The sequence below is a fragment of the Halyomorpha halys genome, unplaced genomic scaffold, assembly GCF_000696795.3.
Source record: "Halyomorpha halys isolate HHAL.00 unplaced genomic scaffold, Hhal_1.1 Scaffold1462.1, whole genome shotgun sequence".
NCBI classification, from domain to species: domain Eukaryota; kingdom Metazoa; phylum Arthropoda; class Insecta; order Hemiptera; family Pentatomidae; genus Halyomorpha; species Halyomorpha halys.
Window position 1 is genome coordinate 214,403 of NW_027107297.1, and position 26,816 is coordinate 241,218.

Genomic DNA, 26,816 nt, shown 5'->3' on the forward strand with positions numbered 1-26,816 from the left:
ATCTTTGTATTTTTATTTCTATCATTTTATCTTAACATAGTTTCATTTTGTATCTTTTTAGCCCTGATGAAGCCCTGCAAAGTGGGGCGAAACGTTGGAAAATAAATAGTTGAAAACTATTTTTATTTCTCCTTTGACCGCAACCCTGACCATCTCCCTATATATAATTTCTCAAGATTCTCTCACATTTTTTGCTCATCACTCCAGTTAAGGTTGAATGAAAAAAGTCTTCAATGTTGTTAGAGCAACACTTGTAGATTAGTATTGAAGTATTTTGGTGAAGGAATGGAAATTACAAATATCTATTTTTCCTGATCCCTGGAAAACACTCGATAAATTGAAAAATTCCAAGTGTTTTGGTCCCTTCATTAATCTGAAGTTGTTGCAACGATATCTTACTTCCCGACACTTCAAAGTTTGAAGTGAGTATTTCCCCACTTTCTATAATTTGAATCCTCTCACTTTCTAACATTTATGAACCTTTTTTGTCCAAACCAGTCCTTTGTTTACTTATTGAATTGAGTAAGTAATTGGAATAAGTTTTGTGTACTGTGTTAAATTCAGGCCTGTTTTTTTTTAATCTGCAATTGAAATTGAACTGAGCTATAGAAAAAAGGAGTATCCCTACCTCACTTTCTGACTGCTTCAGAAAGTAAGCAAATATTTATAGCTATCAAAATTGAGAAAATAAACAAATAGTATTCTGATAGTCTCGGGATAGTGAATTCTACCCAACCATAGTTACACTTTGGGGATTTTGTTCATATTCACCATTACCATGGTATCCACTGCACCTTAAGTGATGCTGAACTGTTGGTCTATCCAGATAAGGATGAAGAAGATCAATCACCAAGGTAATTATTTACTTCAGCTCCTCCAAAATGGCGGAAAACCACTGTTGCTTAACCAGACTATCCATGGAATTCTCAAGTTATCCTAGTATTAGGATTGCTCGGTGAGTTGGTGGTATTATGATTGGTAGGTTTCCCCACCATTTTGGAGGAGCTAAAGTAAATAATTTCCATCAAAATTAAGGGGTCCTAATATTGAATATTGAAAGAAACTTAAACGTTTGTTTCTCCATTGGGCACTTGATCACTCCCTAGCCCCTTTTGGCCATGTATTCACTTGAGCAAATGCACTAAATGAGCAGCCTGATTAACTTCCTGTTTACTCTGATGGGTGTAAGGCAGTTCCAATCACACTACATTGAACAGAGCAGAGCACTCTCCCTTAATTTTTTGTTCAATGGGAAAAACTTGAGATGTGTACAAGGGTGTCAATCTTTACAAATTATTACATAAATCATAAACCAATGCATAAAAATTTAGAGGTTTTTTCTAAATATCAGTATCCAATAAATAACACTGTAAAAGTCCTTTTACTAAATTAAAGTTTACATGTATCAACGATTGATAAGTGCATTCAATAAGTAAAAATAGGAAGATAATCTGGGTTGCGGTCAAGAGAGGTACAAAAATAAAAGAAAAACTCAGTAATAATAATAATCAGTAAGAAATACCACTCAGACCCTCTTCCTGCAATCATCACATACACCTTCCTACAAGTAAAATTAGTATTAAAAAATAGAAAACCATTATTAATTTTTTCATAATTGTTGAGGTAACAAGTATTAGTTACTCGAAAATGGTCAGAGAATTTCATTTTAATAGACTTCCTGCAGAATTTTCTGGAGTTCTCAGTTTATCTGATGAGACCAAGGGAATATTAAATGTTTCTCACAAAATCCTGTCTAATTCTTCATTATTGACTTTCAATTGAATTAATTTTCGTGGTTTACCCTTTCATGTGTTTAATTTCGAATTAAAAATCAAAGTTTTAATAAGTACTTCAGGAGTCAAGTATCGGTGTTCTTCATGGTAAACAACCAAATTGTTAGTGGTCTGTGTGTATAAAGACCCAAAAGTCATTTTAAAATACAGAATAGTGCTGTTCTTTATCAGAGAGGTCATGATAACAATAGGATGATTCCTCCCTTCTGAGATTTGTAGTGACACAGCACTAGCTGGTTCTGAGCTTGTATCAGTTATTGATAATAAAAGAGGATTTCCTACATAGAGAAATAAACTATAGTAGCATTTAGAGGGTTTTTTGGGTTTTTTTCAGGAGATTAAAAACATTTGATAAGTGGAAGGACAAATTGTTTTTTGTCAATGCTTAAAGATTGAGTGACTTGACTAAGTGAGCATAATTGTCAATTATTTTGCAATATTACACCATCATAATTAGAAATTGTTTTAACCTTTCATGTATTATAGGTTAAAGGAATTTTCCGATGTCCTCCACTTTGGATGGATTGGTATTTAAAGGTTTTCTTGTAACTATATACACTTTGGGCATTCTATCTTAAGAAACTTGAATTTACCACTCTGAATTGTGAGTTAATGTTAGATATTTTTGAAAACATTTTTTTGGTACTGCCAAAATCAGGGAGATAAGTTATATGCAGAGTTAATAGGTATAGATTTATATAGATATAGATATAATTATAGATAGATATATAGTTATTTGATATACCCTAGGCCTATGTGTAGAGGTATTTTTGCCTTTGCTATTCCCTACCCAAAGTTTTTTTCAAGCAAATACTAATTGTAATAACTAATAAAACTCTGCCACAATTATATATTAAAATTAACTTAAAATGTTGGTTTCATTCACCTTTTCTGTGTTGAAATAAAACAACCTGCTGATTGACTATAGCTTGTTAAAATTACTAAAAAAATATATTTATATACATAATGATAACCATAAAGTTGATTTATTAGTTCATAATTAAATTCACTAGTGATAGAAACGTTGAAATAGTTCACTTATATCGAAGAAACGAAGCAAATTAAGGCAAAAAGGAGAACTTTGATTTTTTTGGAAAATTGGTTTGGATTGACAGAAGAAATCTAAATTTTCGATCACGGCAGACAACCGGAAGTATATTTTAGTCAAGAATTATGTTATATTTTGTGCCAAGTATCTTAAGCGAACTATCTACCACAGATAAAACATACATCTATGTTTTAAAATATAGAAAATTTAATCCTTATCGAGCTCTGAACATTTAATATTAACCTTATCTAAATACAGTTTTTTCAGTATTATCTTATCGAAGTCACCTTTTGAGACTTTATTTTGGTAAATATCATGAAAACTACAAATTCTACAATTATTATTATTATAAACAGATTTAAAGTGAATTTAGCAAACTTTATTTTGAATACTCATAATAAATGTCTGTGCGTCTCATACTTTCAGTGATAAGAAACTTTTCGATGAATGTAACATGTCAGAATATTTATTTAATTACTCTTATGTTTGTCCACAATAAACTTTTCAATTACTAGATCGATTTACATGCTGTTTTTTTTTGTTTTTTCAACAAATTTCATGTCGCCATGGAAAAATTTAAAACTACAGTAATCGTTGATTTCTCCGGTAGAAAAAAAGTTGTAAATATAATTTAACGTTTTTGTGGCAAAGCTCAAAAATATATATTTTTTCACACTTATTACGCACTAATCTATTTCACTCTTTCTGAAGAATAAAAAAAAAAAAAAATTACTGATTCCACTTAATAATATTATATTAAAACAAAAATATAAAAACATAATGATTATCCAATAAAATTATCCAACTCTTACGACAACCTAGCCTATGTTAGTACATACTAAATGTCTACTCTTTTAATTAATATTAACACTAAGGTTGAAATGTTGGTTCCAAAAAAATGATAAACATTTTATATGTTTTATTTTATATCTCCGGTTCTATTCGATTTAATTAGGTCCAATTTATGACTTTATAGAGCCCCAATCTACTACCAAATTTCGTATAGATTGGTTAAATCGTGTTGATATAACTGTTATTTTTATTGATTTGTCAATGGATATAAAAAGCTCGTGTAAGGCGGAAAGTTTGAGCCAAAAAAATTTCAAATTTTAATTTTCTATTTCCAAATTCATATTTGAACAGTGATTAAATTTCCTGCAAGACAAAAAATGATATGCGGAACAAGATATCTTTTATAGATGTGTATGTATGTGTGTAATGGGCTAAGGCCTGCTCCCCTTTGGCGAAATCCTGCCTACACCCATGGGAAGTTTCGATCCCAATTTCCTAATTGAAGTTTCGAAACCGGATTTTCGGTTCAATTTGGCATATCAGATCGTACTCATAAGAGACTAAATTTTGTTTAATAATTTTTTATACTTAAAGTACCACTTACCTCAAGATCAATGCTAAGCATTCCTCAGGCATTATAACTTCTCTCAAATTTGATCATTTTGAGATTTGTCTAGTAAAGGCTCTTAAAATAATATTGAAATGACTTATAACCCACAAGATTAATAAAAAAATTTGATATCATCCTCCAAGCGTTTTTTGAGTAAATGGTGAGACTCGCCCAGGCGAAACCTTTGTTTTTAGAGTCGGGTGTACACAATATTCTTCGTCATTTATCCTCAATCTCGTTCTAAAGCTGTTAGTGCCCAATAATAATGGCCATTCCTCAAAACCCAATGCGTATTTTAGTTTTTAATAGCCTGTTGCACTTTAAAAACTGGTTAGTGACCGTCAAATGCTGGCTGCAGAGGTCTATTTGCATCATCAGCCGAGCATATGAAATCGATTCCTCTTCAGATGGAGGATTATTTGGGTGTTTTCAGTTTCAGCGGTCGGTCAGGCTTAGTGTAGTCAGTCATTAAATGAGATAGATTCTTCTACAGGTCCCGTTTAATATTTAATAACTCTAGTTAAACTTATTTCTCTGTCCTATAATTTTTATTTTTTTTTTTTTGGTGAGTGATCTAAGAGTTCATTATTGTCATTAATCCTACTTCATTATGAGTGTTCCATATTTATTACCAGTAGATAACCTCCCTTCCTCCCTTCCCTGTATGTCAGAAATCACCAGGAAAGGGTTTAAAAAATGTAGGGAACCATGCTCTAGATTCTACTCAATATGTTCTCATAATGTCGCTCATACGATCGTTCATGATCTGTTTTTTCGCTCTGGCATTTGAGCTGAAGCGATTAACTTGTAAAGTTATCTAGTCTATTCCCTGCTATGCCATTTCTGTGGCATACGTACAGTGTGCGGCTGTTACTCTCAACTGTTACAAAAGTGTAATGGAGGAGATATTCTTCCAGGCCGAGAGACGCCACAAAGGGAGATGTATTCCTTACATAGAAGTGGCATCAAGTACACCATATTTGATAGTCGGCAATTGAGAGCAGCTGCCGCACCCGGTATGCCAAAAATGGGGGGAATAAAAAAAAATTCAAAGCTACTTAAAGCGTACCATCCAAGGTTGACTGACAGTAACTTGGAAAATTCTTTACGACTTTGTATCAGAGGAATTAATCCAAACATCGATGGATTAGTTTCTCAAATGCAAGCTCTGATTGATTTTGGTATTGGTATTTAACTTTCGTGGTTTGTAATAATTCCTTATTTCACAATTTTAATTATAATGTTGCACCTATTTTTTTCCATTTCATTTTGTTATTTTAATAAATTTTATTGTAATAACAATGCCGTATTTTTCATGTCTGATATCTATCGTTAAAAATTATGAACACCACTTTTACATGCGGCCGGCGAAGGTATTTGCACATTAAAGGTTGGTCCACAATATGCCAAAGGTTGCCCATACCTGCTTTAACCTTTTAATTGTATATAAAGTGGTTTGATTGAATTTTTTATGTAGATAATATATTCTGAGCTGCTGTACCGAACTACATCAAGGAATTTTGCTAGCATTGAGTTTTTCTGGTTTGCCTCTTAATGTGATTGCAAATTTGTAACCAATCAAAATATATGTTCCTAAAAATTAGGAAACGATATAATTAATAACAGAATTAACGTCATTTTAATCAGCAATATTCAACACAAGTTGAAAATTTCAATAATAAAAATAAGTCTTTTTTTACCTCTTTGGTTAAATCTTCTTTGATTTCATTTCGCGCAAAAAGTTTGTTATCAATTTACAAGGTTTAAAAGTTATCCTTAAGGTTTTGTGAAAGTGTCTAGTGTGATATTGTTATGTACCGTTGAAAAATGACCATTTGAAGATTTATATATTTTTAATGAGTTATAACTTTGTCTTCATCTATTCCTTAAGGATTTAAATTTATATTTTATTTGGGAGATGCAGTGTTCCTTTTGGAAAAACTGATTTTATCTGTTAATAGCTCGCAAGGAAATACAACTGTCATATGAACTCCAGTAATCTTAAATATATACATTAAAAAACATATAAGCCATTTATTAAAATGTCAAAAGTCACCATTGAAGGAATTGAAGTGGATTTTCCCTTTGAACCTTATGAAGAGCAAGTTAAGTACATGACTAAAGTTATTGAATGTTTAGAAAATAGAAAGTTTGGTGTTCTTGAGAGTCCCACTGGAACAGGTAAAACATTAAGTTTACTCTGTTCAACTCTTAGTTGGCTCAGAACTCAAAAAAGTCTTCCTCTTCCAACTCCTGCAGATTTACCTACTGATGGTAATAAAGATGAAGCTGGTCTTTTTACCAATGTAATTCCTAAGTATCTATTTCCTAGGATAATTTATTCTTCTCGGACTCATTCACAATTAAGTAAAGCTATGTTGGAATTACAAAAAACTGCTTTTAAGACTTTTAAAGTTACAATTTTAGGTTCTAGAGATCAAATGTGCATTCATCCTCAGGTAAAAACTGAAACTAATTTGTCTTTAAAAAATGCATTGTGCAGCATGCATATGAAAAATAAAACTTGCCATTTTGGCAATAATGTTGAAAGAGTCAAAGATGATATGACTTTTACTGAAGGGATTACAGATATTGAAGACTTGATTTCAAAGTCCACAAAAAAGGCTTGTTGCCCTTATTACATGGCTCGAGAATTACAAGAAAAAGCTGATGTAATTTTTATGCCTTATAATTATTTATTTGATTACCACATACGTAAAGCATTGAAAATCTCTTTGGTTAATTCTGTTATTATTTTAGATGAAGCTCACAATATAGACAAAGTATGTGAAGAAGCTTGTTCTGTTTCCATTAAAAGTTCTGATATCGCTTTAGCCATTAGTGATGTTACCAAAGAAATGCAAGTTATGTATAATGATAATGAGAATGGATTTTTAGATATGGAAAGGGATTACACAAGTGACGAATTATGTTTCGTAAAAGAAAAACTTGCTTCTCTTGAATCAGTAATTAATGATCTGAAAGTTTCTAAAGATGTGACAATTACACAAAATGGTTCTTATATATTTGAACTCCTGCAAAAAGCAGGGATTGATGTTAATACATCACAGGAGTTGATTAGAGTGTGTTCTCAGATCTATGAATTTGTATCTAATATTTCTGATTCAAACAGCCGTAGAGGTGGTGCTCTAAAAAAATTAGCAGATGATTTATCTGTTATTAATTCAACTGTTGAAGGAACTAATTTTAATATGCCTGAGAAAGACTTCAGGGTGTTTATTGAGGAGGAAATAGTAAGGAATTCATTTGGAGGCTTCAACACTATAGATAGCAAAGGAGGTAAGGTTGTTAATTACTGGTGCTTTAATCCAGGATTCAGCTTAAACAATGTTATGATAGATTCAATTCGCAGTCTCATTTTAACAAGTGGTACCTTGGCACCTATTTCTAGTTTTGTCAAAGAAATGTCTTTAACTTCTCCTGTCACTGCTGAATGTACACATATTGTTAGCAGAGATCAAGTGTTTGTTTGCCAAGCGGAAGTTGGGCCTCGAAATATTCAGCTTAAATGTAATTATGCAAATAGACAAAATGTTGATTACTGGCAGGAATTGGGTTTAACATTGCAGAATTTTTTTCGAATTATACCAGATGGTGTCCTACTGTTTTTCCCTGGTTATGCAACACTAAACATTGCTGTGAAAATGTGGAGAGAAAGTGGTTTATGGGAAAAGTTGGGACTTTTGAAACCAATTTTTATAGAACCTAAACTCAAATCTGAATTACAACAAGTCAGTCAGGAATATTATAAAGCTATTGAAACGGGAAGGGGGAAGGGAGCTGTATTCATTGGAGTGTGTCGAGGAAAGATATCCGAAGGTCTCGATTTCAGTGATCAATATGGACGTGCTGTGATAATTGCTGGTCTTCCTTATCCACCTCTTCATGATCCAAAAGTAAAATTAAAGAAACAGTATATTGATCAAAATAGAAAAAACAACACAGATTTAACTGGAGATGTCTGGTATGTTCTTGAAGCAACTAGGGCAGTCAATCAAGCAATTGGTAGAGTTATTAGACATGCAGAGGATTATGGAGCTATAATATTATGCGATGCACAATTTAATAATCAAAAAATAGTACAAAATTTATCAAAATGGGTTCAACAAAGAATTATAAAGCCCCGATCATTTGGAGAATCGGTTGGAGTTTTGAGAGGTTTCTTCAAGAAAAATGAAAACTCAGCTGCTGCCAGATTTAGCTTGACTCAAAATAAAATGGTCTGTACTCCTTCTTTTGATCATTCTTCATCAAGTGGATTGAGGAGATCTGGAACAAATCATTCCGATATTCTTTTTTCTCAGCCATCTGCAATCGGAGGTTCAAGTTCCCAATCTGTAAATAACAGTTCTAGAAGCTCTGTCTTACTTTCTAAAATTAAATTAAAAAATTCACTAGAAAGCAGACTGAAAGTAGTATCTAATCTCCTCAATCATTATGAAAATTTATCTCAGTTCAATGCTGCTAAGCAATCAAAATCTTGTCTTGAAAATTTAGATAAAGATGAACTATACTCAAACACTTTGGAGTCTACTAGTTCTTTACAGTTTTTTAATGATATGTTAAGGAATGAAAATTTGTTGATTGTATTAGATAGGGTAATAGAAGATTTTGAAAAGAAATGTTTTTCATATGCAGAAAAATATAAATTAGATTCCACTCCATCGTATATTTTTGATGTACCTGAACCTTCTGCTGATTTTGCTCCCAAGACATATCAAAATTTTGAATTAGATAGAATCAAATCGAAGGAGGTTGAATCACTAATCAAAAGGTTACATTCGCTTAGTATAAAGATGGAACGAGCAGTTGGAAAGTGTTCGTCAGATTATGAGCCATCTCCAAATAACCAACTGCTTGGAGATATTAGTTTAGCAGAAGAAGGTTTAAATGCACCGGCTAAGCGACGGAAAATTAAACTCGAATTCATCAAGATTGATGACATTCACCTTCCTGGTTCTGACCAGCTTTCAAGAGAAAAGGAAAAGAGATTAAATGATACAAAAAATTTTCTGATTGAATTGAAATCTACATTAGAACCAAGTAGTTATACACAACTTATGGGATTGATTAAAAAATTTAGCTCCGAAGAAGATTTTAATGAAACAGTTAATTATTTGCGAATTCTTTTTCCTGATACAGATGATGAGTTTAAGAGTATATTCAATCGGTGTTACTTACTTTTTACAGGAAAGTGGGAAAGAGAGTTCAAAAAGTATTGTTTAGAAAACAATAAATAAACTTAAGTTTTGGAGAGGGAATATTTTGTTTATTGTAAATATTTGTAAAAAGGTGGTTTAACTTTGGTTAAAATCTGTAAAGAGTTTTTACTTTATATAATTGTTACAATGTAAATAAATCTATATTTTTAATTTAAAATCATGTTCTAATTGGTTTTTCTTATTTTATTACTGAAAATATTTTTGGTTATAAGAGAGGTAGTTATATCACATTTAATATTTTATAATTTAAGATTTATAATCTATTAATGAAATAAAATACAATTCTTACTTGAGCCCTGGAACATTATACTAACTGTTAAATGTCTTAACCTTAACATTCTATTATAATTCACATGACTCCTCTTTATTTCAAACTATTAGATTGATGCAGAGTTGGGCAGTATTTTAAGTACACTATTTCTAAATAAAAGATAAAATACCTCTTTGTGCCTTGTATATTAGGAGAGGGGAACACACACTACAAAAGTATTTTGTATTTTCAAGCTACAAAATACTTTATTAATTATTTTGTTTTTTGAGAAGTAATATAGAAAATACTTATGTAGCATAATATATACCAAAGAGTATTTTAGATACAGAGAGATCAGTATTTTAAGTACATAATGCTTTGGAGTATTTTGTATTTATAATACATTTATTTTAAAAATACTTTAGAGGAACCAGTAGTTGAAATACCACCTTAAAAAGTATTTTAAATCACAATTTTTGCCCAACTCTTGATCAAAGTTTTGTTTTTTAGATGAAGGAAATCTACCAACACATCATCCTTTTTGCAGTGTGATATTAGAAAGAATGAGATTCTTATTTTGAATATTTTGTGAACTAGATGCTTTAAATGTTAACTAACTTAAATTGTATTTAAATATAATTTAAAATGTTTGAAAATTAAAAATTAATTAATGGAACAAACATTTGGATTAATATATCAATGCGCTGTCTTCTGAATAAAAAAAAAGAAATTATGAAATTTTTAGCTAATTATTTTTTTTATGTTTAGTTTCATAAATTTATTAGGTTAATAAAACACTCCATTCAACAAAAATGCAGCACATAGATTAGCCAATATCAAACTCTGCTATATCATTTCTTTCCTTCAAATATTTATTTTGCAGAGAAATGTATTCAGTTGAAAAATTTCAGAGTTGTGGTACTCAAGTATCAGAAGGCTTCTGACTATGTATATTCAACGGAAGATAGAATAGCTTGACAGATGGATCAAAAGTGGCGAAAAGTCCACAAACCATATAAAAATGATGAGTTATCAAGGGTATTTAGTTTGAATCCTTGCAGGACGGTATCCATACTATGTAGAGTATTAACCAACAGTAATGTGGGATAAGTTAAGCTCTAAGTATATAATAGATAAAATATTATTTTACATTAGGTTTCTAATATATTTACATATAAACTTATGTATTTTCTGTTTCTTGTTTGTTATAATTTTTTCAATATTTTTTATATTAATTTGTTTGCTATATTTATTGCTTAATTCATATTAATAAGTAATCCTTCATAAATCCAATTATTCTTGTTTTTCTTTTGTTGCTAATTGTACATTTAATATTAATCTGAAAAAGTGAAATTCATTGTAAATTAACTGGAGTTTATGATCTGAGTTTTTTTCTTTAACATTTAATAAGTTTTTTAATTCAAAAGAAAAAATGGAATAAAAAAAATCAACAATTCATCTTGATGAAGAATTTTAATCTTCTGAATTATTGGCATAACAAAAAAAAAAAAATAATAATAATAGAAATAAAATCATTGTATTTTAATTGAAAAATACATCATACACTAGAAAACAAAACTATTTTACATTATTAAAAGAGAAATCTTGAGGACAGATAAAATTATTTTATAACTTCATGATTTGTACATACTATCCATTTTTAATGACAATGTTCACAAAACAAAATAAAAATAAAGACACAGGAATGTGCTAGTGCCCCTCATCTGTTTCATCACCACTTCCTGCACTACTTCTGGTTCCGTCAGAATCATGATCTGTTTCCACTGACTTGACAACTACAGCATCTGATTTCTTTTCATCCTCTTTTTCTTTTTTTTGTTCTTTTCCCTCCAGGAAGTTGCTCCAATTATCCAATCTTTCAGAAATCTCTGAATCTGTTTCAGCAATTCTGTAAAAGAAAGGGAAAACTTTATTAAATTAAATATAAAGTCATATAACAACTATTAATTGTTTATAGGACCATCTTGGGTCCTCACATCCCAATGCCAGAACTATTCCTTACATGCATGCATGTTTATAAATATATTATGAGACCAGATATTTTATATGATATATTAAATGTTACTTTATATTTCAATTTTTAACAACTTTTAAACCTTTAATTATAAAATTATACTATTGTTTTTTTCTGTGGAATAATTAATACAAATTATTAAAATTTAAAATTACATAAAAAAATTAATACAAACCAAATTAAATGTACAGATTCCTAAAAGAGTACTTTTTTATATGTTATGCCAGGGTAAAATTTTTGAATACTTTTTTTAAAATTAATTGGATATATAAAATAATTGGACACTTAAGAAATTATATTCTTATCATTTCTTAACCCCCCTGCTGGACACAAGTGCATTCACTACTGGGCGTATGGTGGTGTAAACACCACATAATAATTTTTCCTATTTTTCAATATCATTAGAATGGATTACATAATAAAATGACAAATTGGTTTTATAAATTTTATAATTTTTTTTTTAATTACATAAGACCCTTTGATGAAATAAAAGTTAATTCACAAACAAACTTCCATAATGATTATATTTTTATAAATACTTTTTATATTAATGCGTTGTATTTGATTTTTATTAGTTTATATAACAGAATAACATCATGAACTAGTCTTCATCATCCTTTCCATTTAGTTCATATAAACTGCATATTACCCCTGATGGATACTGTGATTGTTGCATGCATTTCTTTCACAATTATGAAATATTGTATATGAATTGCTTTGTTATTCTTATTTCTTATTTAATACACACCTAACCATTAGCATATAATTTTCCTATGCATGATGGATCAGGTGCCTTATAATTATAGACTCCAGATTTCTACCCTTGCCTTCAAATTTTCCGCAATTGTTTTTCCAAATTAGTTAAATATTATCTTATTCTGTAAACGTACTTGTTGGATATTAAGTTCTCATAAACAAAAAAAAAAGTGGGTAATGGGTAGTTTTGTTGGCAATTCTGTAAGTAGAACACACATGGTTTGGACTGCCAATTTTATAATTTGTACTTTACCTGGTATGGAAAATTATTTTTGGATGAAAAATCTACAATACATTCATATATTTCAGAAAATGGTACATCTCTGATTGTACTCCTCTTATTTCAAGTAAATAGTGTGTGTTCAAAGAAAAGATGTTGAATAATCATTGACTATTTCAATAAAAACTATATCAATTGTTGAATTTGGCAATTTTACAAAACACTGATGATATATTTTTGTAAATAATCCGTCTCACAAAAAATGTTCTCATTTCATTGAAGTTACAAATACTAAAAATTATCAGAGTATACCATATATGCAAAAGTTGATGTTTTTTGCATTAAAGTCCTCCCTAAGATACGCTATATCTATGACTAAAAGGAGTTTATTTACTCATAATAGTCATTTATCAATAAATGCCATGAAAAATCACTAATAAACTTCTCAGAAATAAACCGTTTTACATTATTTCGGTTCCTTATAAACATTGATCATACTGAGGTTTGAGGTTGCACAACATACTTCAAAAGATTCTATATATATTTGTTTTTTAAGTCTCTAATGCTAAAAAAAGATAGTTCAATAAAATAAAATCTGCACTTTCTCCTAGTTTCTAAAAATTAAATTATTAAATTTAATATGAAGCCTACAGAAAAATTATCAGAATCTCATTTAATTATTTCAGTTCTTTTTGTATTTTTGGTGTGAGATATTCTGCATTTTGATTGCGTATAAATGATATTGTGTATTCTGTCTTTATGATTCCTTTTTTTTGAGAAATCATTGACTGAAGAGTAGTTTGCTAGGATTCTAAAGACTTTGCTTGGGACATTCCGATTCTATTCTTATAATTTATTTATGTCTCTTGTTGATGAGTTTTGTTATTTTGTATTACTAATATTAGCAAAGCAGGATAATTACAAATAACCATTCTCTATTGTTAGATTATATAGATGGATCAACTTTATAAAATGGGCCACCCATAGCTCAGTGGTTAAGACACAGTCTTACCAAATTAATATCTACTGGTGGTGCCAGTTTGAATCCGGCCTGGGGTGGTTGACTTTTTCCATTGAGTGGTGATCCCAGAAAATTAAAAACTTGACCTTCAACCATGGTTAGGCAGTATAGGACTCCAATGAAGTCTTTATGCATTGCTTATAAAAAACTTTATAAATTCCCATCATTCATCACAATGTAAATGAATCAGCTTTATCAAACATAGATATAAAGCTGAATAACATTGATTGATCAGTTAAAATAAAGTAAAAGAATAATATTACCATTTGATATAGTAAAAATTGCAATTTAGGGATCATAAATTCACTGCATCAATACCTATAATATAATATATACATTACGATTAATAAACGGACATACTTAAATTTAGTTTTTCCATCCCATGTTTCTGCAGTAATCTGACGTTTCCCAAACCATCTGTTGTTAAGAAGTTGAACACAAGCATCAGCAGCTTCAGGTTCCTTGAAGGTGACTTGCGCTACGCCTTCTGGATGTCGCTAAAAACAAAATTATTTGATTAAAGAATTCACTAAAATTCAAATTTATTTCATTTAAGGATATGATTCATTCATACACTAAATAGGTAAGAAGAGTGGCACATCAGAAAAAAATGTATATATTTTATTTTGTATTTGACATATTCTATTGATTTCAATACAATTGACTGTTTACAGTAAAAAAAAAATAAATAAAATAAAGCACAAACAATTATAATCTGAGAGAACAATAGAGGTCTCAAAGTTAAAGTATCTTTGGTCAGAACTTATACTTTCTAGAGTGGAACAGAGGCTCAAACCCTATATTATTTGCATTATTTATTTTCATAGATTCTAGGAAAAATCATTCAAACAACTTATTTATAATTTTTCTCACACAAATAATTGCTAAGTATCTCAGCCTATCATTTTGGATTGAATTATTTTTTTATTATCAGAGATTCTTTCCAAAATTCAAATGTTTTTATTGATGAACTTTATGTTTTTTAATCATAATATTGGGATTATTTAAACTGAAATCAAACAGTAATGTAATGAACCTAGTTTATTTGAAAGAGGAATAATGATCTAATATGAGAAAAATGGAGTAAAAAATAAATAATATAAGTTTAAAATGAATATAATATGCATACATTAAAAGAAAAAAAGTAAAAGACATTTATATAATAAACTTACATCATAAAGCATAACTTTTCTAACATCGCCACATTTTCTACATTCTTCACGAAGATCCTCCTGGTACTCCAGAATAAGTGAAACATCTTCATCAAATATTTTAGGCTCAAATAAATTCTTGATAATGACAACTTTTTCATGTTTTGCCCTTTCACCCACTATCTTCTCTGGTCTCCAATCAAATAATCTGGAAGTATAAAAAAAATATAACAAATATATACATAACAAGAAGGTTACTTAAAAATGGAAAATTTGTTATCCATTAATGGAGTAAATCAATTTTTTTCTGAACAAGAAATCAACATTTATTTAATAGAGAAACAAATTCATTTTGACAGTCCTACTCCTGTTACTTCTCAATTGAGAGCTAACTGACATTTGAACATCGTTCGTAGGAGTAGTATTTGAAAAAATGTTGCTTTGTGAAAACTGTATTTTGTGAACAATTGAACGGATTGAGGGTAGGAGGTGAAAGTCGTGTGAGATGCAGATATTTTAATTTGAAAATATTATAAATTCGCACATTAGTTGTAAAGAATTAACTTTTATGATATAGAAGAATAATGTATATTAAATTAATTTGTAAATCCAGTAATCGATATTAATTATAATAATCCAAGTAGAACACTTTTGACTGAATAAATAGAATTGAGGGTGCTAACAAACATCATTAATAGGCGAATAAAGAGTTAATGGAATCTAAGATTAGTAAATGTCATGTGAGCAGAAGATGGTTGGAGGGTGCGGTCAAAATATAACACAAATAAGGTGAAATAACAACCCCCAACCTTCTCCTCATATAATTTATCCTCGGTCAACTATCTCTCATCATTAATAAATATCATGATTAAAAACCAAGAAATAGATTCTTGTATCCAATTAATGTCGTTAGTCTAAAACAATGGTTGATTATTATTTTTGAAATCTGAATAAAAAATAACTAGCACAAAAAGAAATACTTATTCTAGTAATATAATTAGTATACAAATCATAAATTTAATAACAAAAAGTTATTTAGTAGTTTTTCATACTTTTCCTGCATCTTTTTAATTTTTTCTCTATCCTTCCTCTTTTTCTTTTTTGGTTTCAATGATGGGTCATAAGAATCACCTTTCATGGTAAACTTAGCTCTCTCAACATGAATCTTGTTCCCTCTCAGCTCGTATCCATCCAGAATATTTAAAGCTAATTCCACAGATTCTATCTATGAAAAAGAAACAAATAAATAATAATTAACAGGCTAAGTAAATATAATTAAAGTTATAAATTGTGAAATAGTTTCTAAAACGCAATAATAAACATTGATAATTGAGTTCATTGTTAATTATTCAGAAGGCTTATCTCTCTTTGAATGGACAAAGAAACACAGCTCACCAAACCTTTGTAATAGAAAAGATTTATCGAGCATTAATGAACAGAAAATTCTGCTGTAATTAAATTAAAAGATAATTAAATTTTAATCCGAGAAGATGGTCGGGGGTGCGATTAGCAAAACAAATACAAAAATAAACGAAACTTATTTATTTTGCTGACGTTTAGACCTGAATTCCAGATACAAATAAATACGTTTCGTTTATTTTTGTATTTTTTTTTCTTATCACATCCGCGACCATGTTCTGCTAATATTAATATCTGCGGTCAACTATTTACACGACATAAAAAATTAATTAGTCTAATGATACGCGGCCTTAATAACTAAAAGAAAGAAACCTTAAACCATTAATTAATTTAGTTTTTCATTGAGCTTTGAGATAAGACAGAATATTATCAACGGCTGTAACGAAACCACAAAGTTTCTGAATATAATATGTTTTCTCTAATTTAATTTTTAGCTGAAGGTGTCCGACACATGCTTGAGACCTAGAATTGGAAAACGGTAGCTCAGAACAAGGATTACTGTTAGTCAATTTTGAAAGAGCTCCTGTTTCCTGACACAATGGATCCAATGGATCATTTACCAGAGCAGCATTGTTTGAGATGCAAAAAAATTTGAATTATGAAAAAATTAGACCAAAAACTAACGACTGCAGTGCGTTTAAAAATATGCGGCCTTCAATCAAATACTTTAAAAACAAATTCAAAACTCGTTTAACAATATACATTAAACTGAAAACCAAATTGTATTAACTACAGTTAAACAACAACAAGAGCCATTAATTAAATTTAAAAAAAAAGACAACTCACATCTTTAAAAATCGCTGAATTCATTTCGACTTGTGGGTTTAAAATTGATAATAAATAAGCTTGAATTTAAATTTTTTTATAATCTAAAAATGAGATCTAAGAAAGAGGGACGGGTTACGAGCGCTAGCAATCGAAAATCCGGACTTGCCAGACTCTTCAAGGGACGTGCCCCACAAAAGTAGTTCAATTTTTATAATAAGTAAAAATGGTTATTATTTGTTTACGGTATTTAAAAATTTAAATTTAATCAACATCTCGCGATCTACATTAGGTAGTTTAGGGATTAAAAATAATTACCTAATACAGCGTTAACGAACTAAAATACTTTTACTTTATACTAAATAGTATAATAATAATATAAGTAATATAGTAAATAGTAATATAAATACTTTGTACTTTTACCGTAACTTGGCACCAGATTTTGGATTTTTTTAAATGGTACATTTTTGATCCACTTACAGCAGTCAGAAAAGTTAAATATATACTTCAACTTCCTTAGAGAAAGAAAAAATCACTAGATTACAAGGAATTGATACCTGTCTTTTAAAAGTTTTTTATTAAAAAGTGAAACAAAGCTTAAGAGTACATAGGGAGATTATGTATCACTTTTTAAGATTCATTATAAACACCTTGGAATCAAAACAGGTGTCATAATGAAAGACTATCACCATCGGAGAAAAGAACTGCTAAAAAAAATAGAAAAGTATAATAAAAAAAAAAAGAAAAGTATAATAAAAAAAAAAGAAAAAGCAATGATAAATTTTGCCTGAGAATTCTATGAAAAAGACCTATGTTTCTTTTTCCCGAAGTAGAATAAAAATAATATATCAAATATATATATATTTATTAATAATACTTAAATAATATAACAAAACAGAATCTTTATTCTATACAGATCTAGACCAAAATAAATCTAAATTATACAGTGCATTTAAAGGATATTAAAAATTAAAAACAATTAAACAAAAGAACAGGAGACTTAACATCACAACAGATTTAGGGGATCGAATTTTTCAAATTTATGATTTAGGTAGTTATTAGCAATCATGTTTTTGGAAATTCCGAATAAGAAAAGGATTAATAATTAAAATTGATAACTCCTTTATATTCACAGATAATATATGAGAAAGTATTAAATCACACTTGCATTTATACATCGGGAAGTAGCAATCAAGCGACATAAGTTTAAGATATGTTGTTTAAAGGAATGAGGAAAAACCAGAATGCCAGAAAAATTTCTATTCCAGTTTTTCACGACCACTGGTGTGCCACACTCAGGAACATGATAAATTTTGCGAGATAAGAACAATGTTACTGCTTAAGGAGCGAACACACCATACCACATAGTACAAGACCCCAAGGGGAGAAAAAAGGCAGTTATCTCACCTCAATTTTTTTATTACTTTAATCAAAACTATATATAATTACTGGTCAAAATTGATGAGTCTGTCAAGTATAGGTAGGGCGAATAAAAAATGGCGGCTGTTTCAAAGAGATAAAAAAACTAATTTTTTATTCGGAGCTCTATATCACAAACAGTAAGAACAACACAAGAAAACCTAAGAGAACGTCATTTAAAGAAGAGGAAATTTACTAAAATATGAGCCCTAATAGAGTTTTTTATGTTAAATAGTTTTCGAGATATAGCTTTTTAAAAAGCAACATTTCATAAAAATGTTGTATGGGACATACTGAAAGATCAGTAGTTAGTGAATTTATTTTGAAAAATCTATATCTCAAAATAAAGCTAGCTTAATGAGCTATAAAGTATTTTATGATGTTTATCTTCGCAGGAGTAATAGTTTACATGAAATTTGCTAAAATAAATTGATTTATAGATATTCGGACAAATTTTCATTTGCCAAATTTATATTCATATGTAAATATCATAAAAAATACTACCCCTACGAAGATAAGTGCCATAAACTACTTAATAGTAAGTTAAATTTTCTTTATTTTAAATGTTGGCAGACATATGTGCGTCTTATGGATCTAGAGATATATTTTTTTCAAAATTCCAACATTTATACGAACAACTAGAAATTAACATTTTGTGAGTTTATTTTTTCAAATATCATATATTATACATATCACAGGAAAAACTACTACTCCTACAAAGATAAACATGATTAACTATTTTGTAAATTTAACTAGCTTTAATTTGAGCGCTGGCAAATATCTGTACATCCAATGGTTTTTGAAATGAAGTTTTTCATAAAGCAAACTTATTGTCCGAACAACTAGAAATCAATTTATTTTAGCAAATATCATGAAAACTACTATTCCTACGATGGTAAAGGTCATAAATTTCTGTATAGTCCATTAAACTAGCTTTAATTTGAGTGCTAATAGACATCTGTACGTCTCATAGTTCCTGAGATATAGATTTCTCAAAATAAATTAGCTAATTACTAATCTTTCAGAAGATTTTTAAGAAATTTGGCTTTTTAAAAAGCTATATTTCGAAAACTATTGGTCGTAAATAGCTCTTTTAGGGCTAATATTTCAGCAAATTTACTCTTCTTTAAATAATGTTCTCTTAGATTTTCTAGCGGTGTTGATAATTTTTACGATATAGAGCTCCGAATGAAAAATTAATGTTTTTTTAAGGTTTTGAACCAACCGCCATTTTGTATTCCCCCTACCTATACTTGGCAGACTGATCAATTTTGACTATTAATTATACCTAGTTTTCATTAAAGTAATCAAAAATTGGGGTGAGATAACTGCCTTTTTTTCTTCCTGGCTCTTGTACTAACACAACAAACACACTTGGATTTGAAATTGAAAGCAGAAAAGTAACCCACTTCGATAATAGTAAAAAGCTGGCGTACTGAATGAAAATATTTATTGAAAACTATTATTTTGTTTTTTAATTTTAGAATTTAATAAAAATAATTATGAAAATATTTATTGAAAACTATTATTTTCATAATTATTTTTATTAAATTCTAAAATTAAAAAACAAAATTCTCTACCAAGTCTCGTATCATTTATACAAAAACAATCTGGTAAGCTCTTTTATTAGCATCAGGTGTCATGTCCAGTTGAGTCATTGATGAGAATTCAAGATACTTGTGAACAAGCATCCTTTGATTTTACGAAACGTCCTCTGCTTTGAAAGGTATGGCTAGTAGCCAGCAGTCTAACAGTGAATGAATCTTCCGGTCTTTAAAATGGATATCTTCCGGCAAAGGAAGATTGGGGACACAGAAGGATATAAGATAAAAAACCTAGTAGAAGCATGAAAGATACGCCAGCCTGCAATAAACAGACAGCCTAGACATGAGATAAAAATAGCACAAGGAAGGGCAATAGATGTATGCCTAGTTGGCGATTATCTCATGAGGCGGCAACTTGGCAGATGCACTCCACAACATCGATGCACAGCAATAGGCATCACCTACATCAGCCGTAAGTAAATATAACCATCCCTTCGAATCAACCTACATTCCGGGCGGTCACGTTATAGGTCTGAGAGTAGCAAATCAATCCGGACTGGATATGTGTAGAGTGAAACAGAAAAATTGCTTTATTAACAAGAAGTAATGCTGCCAAAATATAGTGGGTTGTTCTAACACCCAGCAGACACTAATCTACCATACAAGACAATATAAATGTATAAATAAATAAAATATTTACTTTTTTTTTTTTTTTAGTACAAACAAGTTTACCCCTGCCAGAACTCTCGCATTAGATGAGTTTTCTTCTTCTCTTTAATTCATAAGTGATACATGAACACTTCGGGTAGGCAATATAATATTATCAAGAAAGTCTATTCAAAACATACAATTGGTAAAGCTATTTTTACTTTAAGTAACAGTTTACGTAATAAGAAATAACCTTGCCCCACATGAAAATATCACTTCAGAGTTGCAGTTAAGATTCAGAAATTATATTCGTAAACTATTATTAACCCTGACAACTCCTTGAGACCTCACACCTATTGATAACAAATTAATGTATTTTTATAACCATTTTACTTACATAAATTAGACTTTAGTTTTTCGTATATATGCATACTACAAAATATGCATTTGTCATTGGCATGTACAGAACACTGAGAGTATTTGTTTTTATCAAGTAAACTGATAAAGGTCGTTGATCTGTGACCTTGATCAATTTACGATTTTTAAAATCAAATACCTATTAAATATCACATGAAAGAGAAGACCTAACAGAAAACCTCTTGAAGAGACTGGTCAGACAATATCTCGTGTATGAAGGCAAGGAGGGTAAAATGGGCGGGGAATGTGGCTCGAAGCAATCCATCAGGGCGCCTCTACACAACAATGAATGCTAGCATAGTTGGCAAGATACCTTGTGGGAGACCAAGAACCAAATAGGTAGAGGGAATCAACAAACGTGGGACAGAGCTGCAAGCAGCAAACTGGAAAGCAGTAGTCCAAGACAGGCATGCGTGAAGAAGGCTGGTTCGGGGAGCCTAAGGTCTGATGAAGAGCCAACAGAGAAAACTTGAAAGTATTATACAAATCTCAATTTTTTTAATTCTTACTTCTAAAAAGATATTGATATAAAACAACAATTAGGCGATCTTCCTTTCCTAGGATCTCACGCAATAAATTAGATCAAACGATTCAATTTTAATCATAAAGCAAGTCTTTTTTTTTTTTTTTATGAATGGAATATGGTCCGGGTGCGGTCAAATAGTAAATGGATGTACTATTTTTGGTGTACTATTTCGGCTCAATAAAAATAGTACACCCATGTACCATGTATGAGTTTTATTTGACCGCACCCAGACCATATTCCATTCATTGATATACACGGTCAATCAGCAATCTTCCAGAAAGTCTTTTTTTATTCTCTATTTATTTTTTTTACCCATATCTATACTCGGATGATGGCTAGTTACAGTTAATATTTAATATGTTAAGTAAATATTTTCTCTCTCTCTCTCTCTCTCTCTCTCTCTCTATATATATATATATATATATATATATATATATATAAACGTTTAAAGTTTTGAATAACAACCTTGGAATGATTATAGATTTTTTCAGCAGAATTCACGGATAATAATAAAAATGTAATCCATTGCCTACAAAAACAAATTAAATAAAAAAATACACAATTAAATTGGAGTTAGTGGGCAACTGAGGAATTACGAACATAACAAGTTTTTTCTTTTCAACACGACCGGTCGCTGCCAGTGCTGAGTAAGGAATCTTGATTTTTCGTTTAGAACATCTGCTAAGGATATCCTGAAATCAATTTTCTCCTTCACCCTTGAATACGGGCTGCATGCTTTGCAGGTCGAAGTGAATGGTTAATTGAAAATTAAAAACAAAACGTGAAATTTTTCAGATACATCAGTTAATAGAGAAAAAACCGCTACATACTAAATATTTAATGTCTGCTTTTATTCATTCTGTAGTTAACTGTTGAAATGTTTGTGTGAGATTTCGTTGTTAAATTTAAAGAATATATTCACCGCATCATTCTTATGGATTTCATAAAAAAAAAAAAACATAAAACATTTAACAATTAAATTATAATTATAATACAATTTAATTGAAAAAATATTGTATTAATCAAATACAATAGAAAATTTAATATTTCATTAACTAAAATATGGCAAGTTGGTTTCTTATTGATTTTCTAAAACCAAAAAAATACCATCAAAGTGACATCTAGTTGAGAAAAACTATTTTAGACCAGATTGTAACATCCCAATCTTGAGGTTGAGAAGAACAAATTGAAACCTCTAAAAGGATCTTCCCTAACACCAACTCAACTTATATAAAAATTATAAATTCTTTGATTGAATATGAAGGGGCTGTAGAGTTGTTCAAAACTGTAATCAAATTCTAAAACACGAAAAAACATTTGGAGATGATGAAAGTTTGTCTGAACCTTACCCAAACTATTAGGGTACTGTCCTGTCTACCACGAACTACAAACAAATCGACATATCAAATTTTAAATGTCAATAAAGTTTCACTTAAATATGTTTCGCGTCTCAAACTTTTTTTTTCTCTTGAGGAAAAATTAGTATAATTTTTTCTTATCGCCAACCTTTAATTAAAAAATAATGTACTAATATCTTCTGACTACTAGTTTTAATTGGCAAACAAAGACATGCAAATGTATGTTGATAAAATTATGTCACATTAATTTGTGAAGGCAATGAAGTTGTCATGATAACGGAACGTACGAAGTTGTATACTTATTGTTCTTATTAGCATATTATAAGATATAACTATTAACAGAATTCAAAGTACAGTACCAGCAATCAGCCTCTTTTTTTTTGTTCCCTTCAACTACAATAACAACTTACTCAGTTATTCTGACTTTTAATAGCAGAAAAATGAGAAAGGTACCTATACACCAAGTACAGATATCTATTACTAAAAGTATCTGCTTAATTTAATGATACTTATAACATTGAATATACAACGTGTATCAGAATCGGTGAAGGTCATTCTACAAATAACCTGCGGAAAGTCAGAAAATTTTATTTTTATGTTTTTTTTCCACAGCGATTACTCGTAAACCATCAAAGATATTTAAGTTCCAATTGAACCATCTTATAGGAGCTAAAATCCGCTTTATGAAATATGATTTGGTTTAGCTAAATCTATTATAAGGGGATTTATAATTGGGCGGGTCAATAGCTAAAGGTTTGTATTTTATTGTTTTTTTTTAAATGAAATTTTACTTGTAAATTTTTTTCTTTGTCCCGATAAAAAAAGATAGGCCACTTCTAGGAAAACTTTTTTTATTTAATACTCTTTATTTCCTTGTAAATGAAGTTGAGATTTGCTTTGGGATTGATCTCAATTTGGCTCCTGAGCTGCCAAAAAGTAACAGAAAAGTGTGGCCCTGGTTCCAGGGTTCTCTCAAAAACAGTTGAATGAAAAATGTTTTGATGTAAAATAATATAAACAATACTATAATATAGTATGTTTTGTTTTTATGATAAATCTTAATCTTTATAGTAGTAATATTATTTACCAAAATAAAACAAATTATATATTGAGTGGGATGGGGCCCATGGTGTTATTTTGCTTAGCCCCAGATCTTTACTTAACTGCCGGTGGCCTTCATACATTACAAATTATACAGGACAAAGTGCTGATATTGCATGGAACGTTTCTTATCACAAGGTCTGGAGAACATTCGCAGCTTTTCGATTTTTTTTTATGTATCCATTTATACAAAAATATGATACTCTATTGAATTCGACAGGTGTTTAAAAATTTAATCTTTTTAAATTAAATTTTTTTTTTCCATAACCCCTATTTCAGATTTTTTATTATTAACATATATATATTTAGATTTCCACACTGTCTCCTTTTTCTGTAGTTGCCTACATGTGAAGGAGTTTGTAAATTTGTAATTATTATTGTAGTGGGCTAATTAATTAATAATTAAGGTTTTAAATAAGAAGTTATAAAATTAATAACCATTTGATATTTCATTGTACAGTGTGATGCATATCAAACACTTTGAAACTAATTAAACAAATAACGGGGTTGATAAGATTGAACTCTGCCGATTATTGGGAAAATAACGAAACCATAAACTTAAGAAAACTGGGCCGCCCGTAGCTTAGTGGTTAAGACACAGTCTTACCAATTTGATGTCTACTGGTGTTGCCGGTTCGAATCCCCAGAGGGCGTTGACTTTTTTCATTGAGTGGCGGTCCCACAAAATGAAAAACTTTGACCCCCAACCATGGTTAGGCATTTATAAGACTCCAATGGGAGTCTTGGCCGAAAAAGAAAAACTTAAATAAAAGTTAGTAATTAAATGTCACAATATTATCGGCACACCATTTAGTGGTAGCAGCGTGGAAACGAGCTGCAAATAAAGCTATACTTATAATTACTGGATAGAAGTTAATGAGTATTCTCTCCAGGAAGCTTCCCCTGTCATCACTTTAATTTTTGGCACAATTAAGGGCTTGCAGTGATCAAATAACGCGTGTTGCATCTAGCAGAATGATTGGGTTCAGTTTTCTCATCATTAATACAACTTATTTATTTGTGTTTTATAAAGCTAGGAGGATCACATATTAACATGTAGAAAGGGAATAATCGTCACTGATTATATACATGGAATTGAAAAAAATACATAAGGTATAAACGTGAAAGAAAAATCGAGTTTCTTCTTTTTTTTTGTTTAGTAATAATTTAGAAAAGCAATTTTTTTTTCTCCCTCTTTAAGTGCAATCACACCACCGCTGAGTTTAAGCTATAAGTAATGAAAAGCTTACTAGAGAAGATTACTCACCCTGATTATTTAACAAACAAAAAAAAATAAAAAATCCTTCCTATAACAACAGCCATAAAACAAGATGATGCATCGCCAAACATTAATACAAGACCCCCGCAGTACCAAGACCACTTAAAGACTACATACTGAAGATTAGGATTAACCACACGGAAATTCTAATGCATTTTAACAAGTTATGACCATAACAAATTTACATGACAGCATGTAGAGGAGTCATGAATGAATGAAGCTATAAGAGAGATCTACTTAAGTAGAAAAAACCATAATCAAGACAGGAGCTAGGAAGAATGGTCTGTTACATTACATCAATATTCATTTATAGTGTTCCATCACTCACTATTTCATCTTATTTTTGTTCATGAGTGCAGATGTACATATTATTGAATATTATATATATAAAATTATAGGCTTAGAAAATTTTTTAAAGATTTAAGAATATACATTCAAAAATTTTACTGTTTAATAAAAAAAAAATAATAATCTATTTTTCAATTAGTAATGATAAATTTGATCAGAAAATGTTTTTCTTGATTCTTAATGAATCTCTTGTAAAAACTGAATAATTGCATAACATTTCAAGACAAGGCGTTCTTTGAGGTATTTTCAAAGCAAATCAAAAATAAATTAATAAATTAGTCGTCTTAACAATGATTGTAGTTCTTTGAAGTAGCTATTCCATAAAATCAGCAGTGAAGAGATTATCATTTCCAATTTTTTATATTTAATTTTATATAATTCCGGCGTAATATTATTATATAATTATTATTATTTATTATATCCAGATTTAAGGATCTAACTATTTGTAATTGAAGACATCAGTATGACAACTATTAATTGTTCAAGACATAGGTGAATGAAGGTGTTATGTTAGAAATTCCAAGTTTCGGGGAAATGAAAAATGATTTTTATTTAATAAAGAAATGACCTATCTTCTCAAACAGATCTTGGGTTATTAATGTTACAAGAGTAAGATAATAAAAAAACAAACTTTTTTTGTTCATTTTATTGCACTTCATTCACACAATACAAGGTGTGTAATACTCGTGATAATGTGTACAATCGCAGGCGCTTGCATATAACTGAAATTGAGTTATAAATTAATGATTACATAGGATTTGAAAGTAATTAAAATATTATTTTTTTTATTACTTCAAAGGTGAATTATAGAGTTATTACCGACCATGCAAAATCCCCGAATTTCTCGACTGGTAGACACTCTGAGTGAGAAAGTTATTTTACATTGTTTAGTGCACAATATTCGTTAAAACGAAATAGTTTTTCTAAAAAATAATTATAATAAGTTACATTTTTCAGTCCTAATTTAATTTTTTTTTTTTTATTATTTATTTATTGTAATTTACAACTGTACAAAATAATACAACAGGTAAATATGTAGTATGTTTCATATACACTTGAAAATCTTGGGAAGG

General features: G+C 29.7%; 2 protein-coding genes across 2 annotated transcripts in view; one reads left to right on the forward strand and one right to left on the reverse strand.

Annotated features, from left to right (window-relative positions):
* Positions 1-6,014: 6,014 nt before the first annotated feature.
* Positions 6,015-9,718, forward strand: Rtel1 (Regulator of telomere elongation helicase 1). Its single transcript, XM_014434932.2, has one exon. The coding sequence runs from the start codon at positions 6,286-6,288 to the stop codon at positions 9,502-9,504; it is 3,219 nt and encodes a 1,072-aa protein (XP_014290418.1). The 5' UTR covers positions 6,015-6,285; the 3' UTR covers positions 9,505-9,718.
* Positions 9,719-11,190: 1,472 nt separating this feature from the next.
* barc (RRM1_TatSF1_like and RRM2_TatSF1_like domain-containing protein barc) overlaps positions 11,191-26,816 on the reverse strand; it is a 140,274-nt gene continuing 124,648 nt past the window's right edge. Inside the window, exons 6-9 of the mRNA XM_014434924.3 lie at positions 15,972-16,144; positions 14,941-15,127; positions 14,129-14,265; positions 11,191-11,645 (exon numbers count right to left, since the gene is read on the reverse strand). Of these exons, the coding sequence (XP_014290410.1) occupies positions 11,447-11,645; positions 14,129-14,265; positions 14,941-15,127; positions 15,972-16,144 (696 nt within the window). The 3' untranslated portion in view covers positions 11,191-11,446. The remainder of the gene's footprint in view (positions 11,646-14,128; positions 14,266-14,940; positions 15,128-15,971; positions 16,145-26,816) is intronic.

Coding starts and splice junctions, on each gene's coding strand:
- Rtel1 (XM_014434932.2), top strand. CDS start 6,286: ATGTCAAAAGTCACCATTGAAGGAATTGAAGTGGATTTTCCCTTTGAA.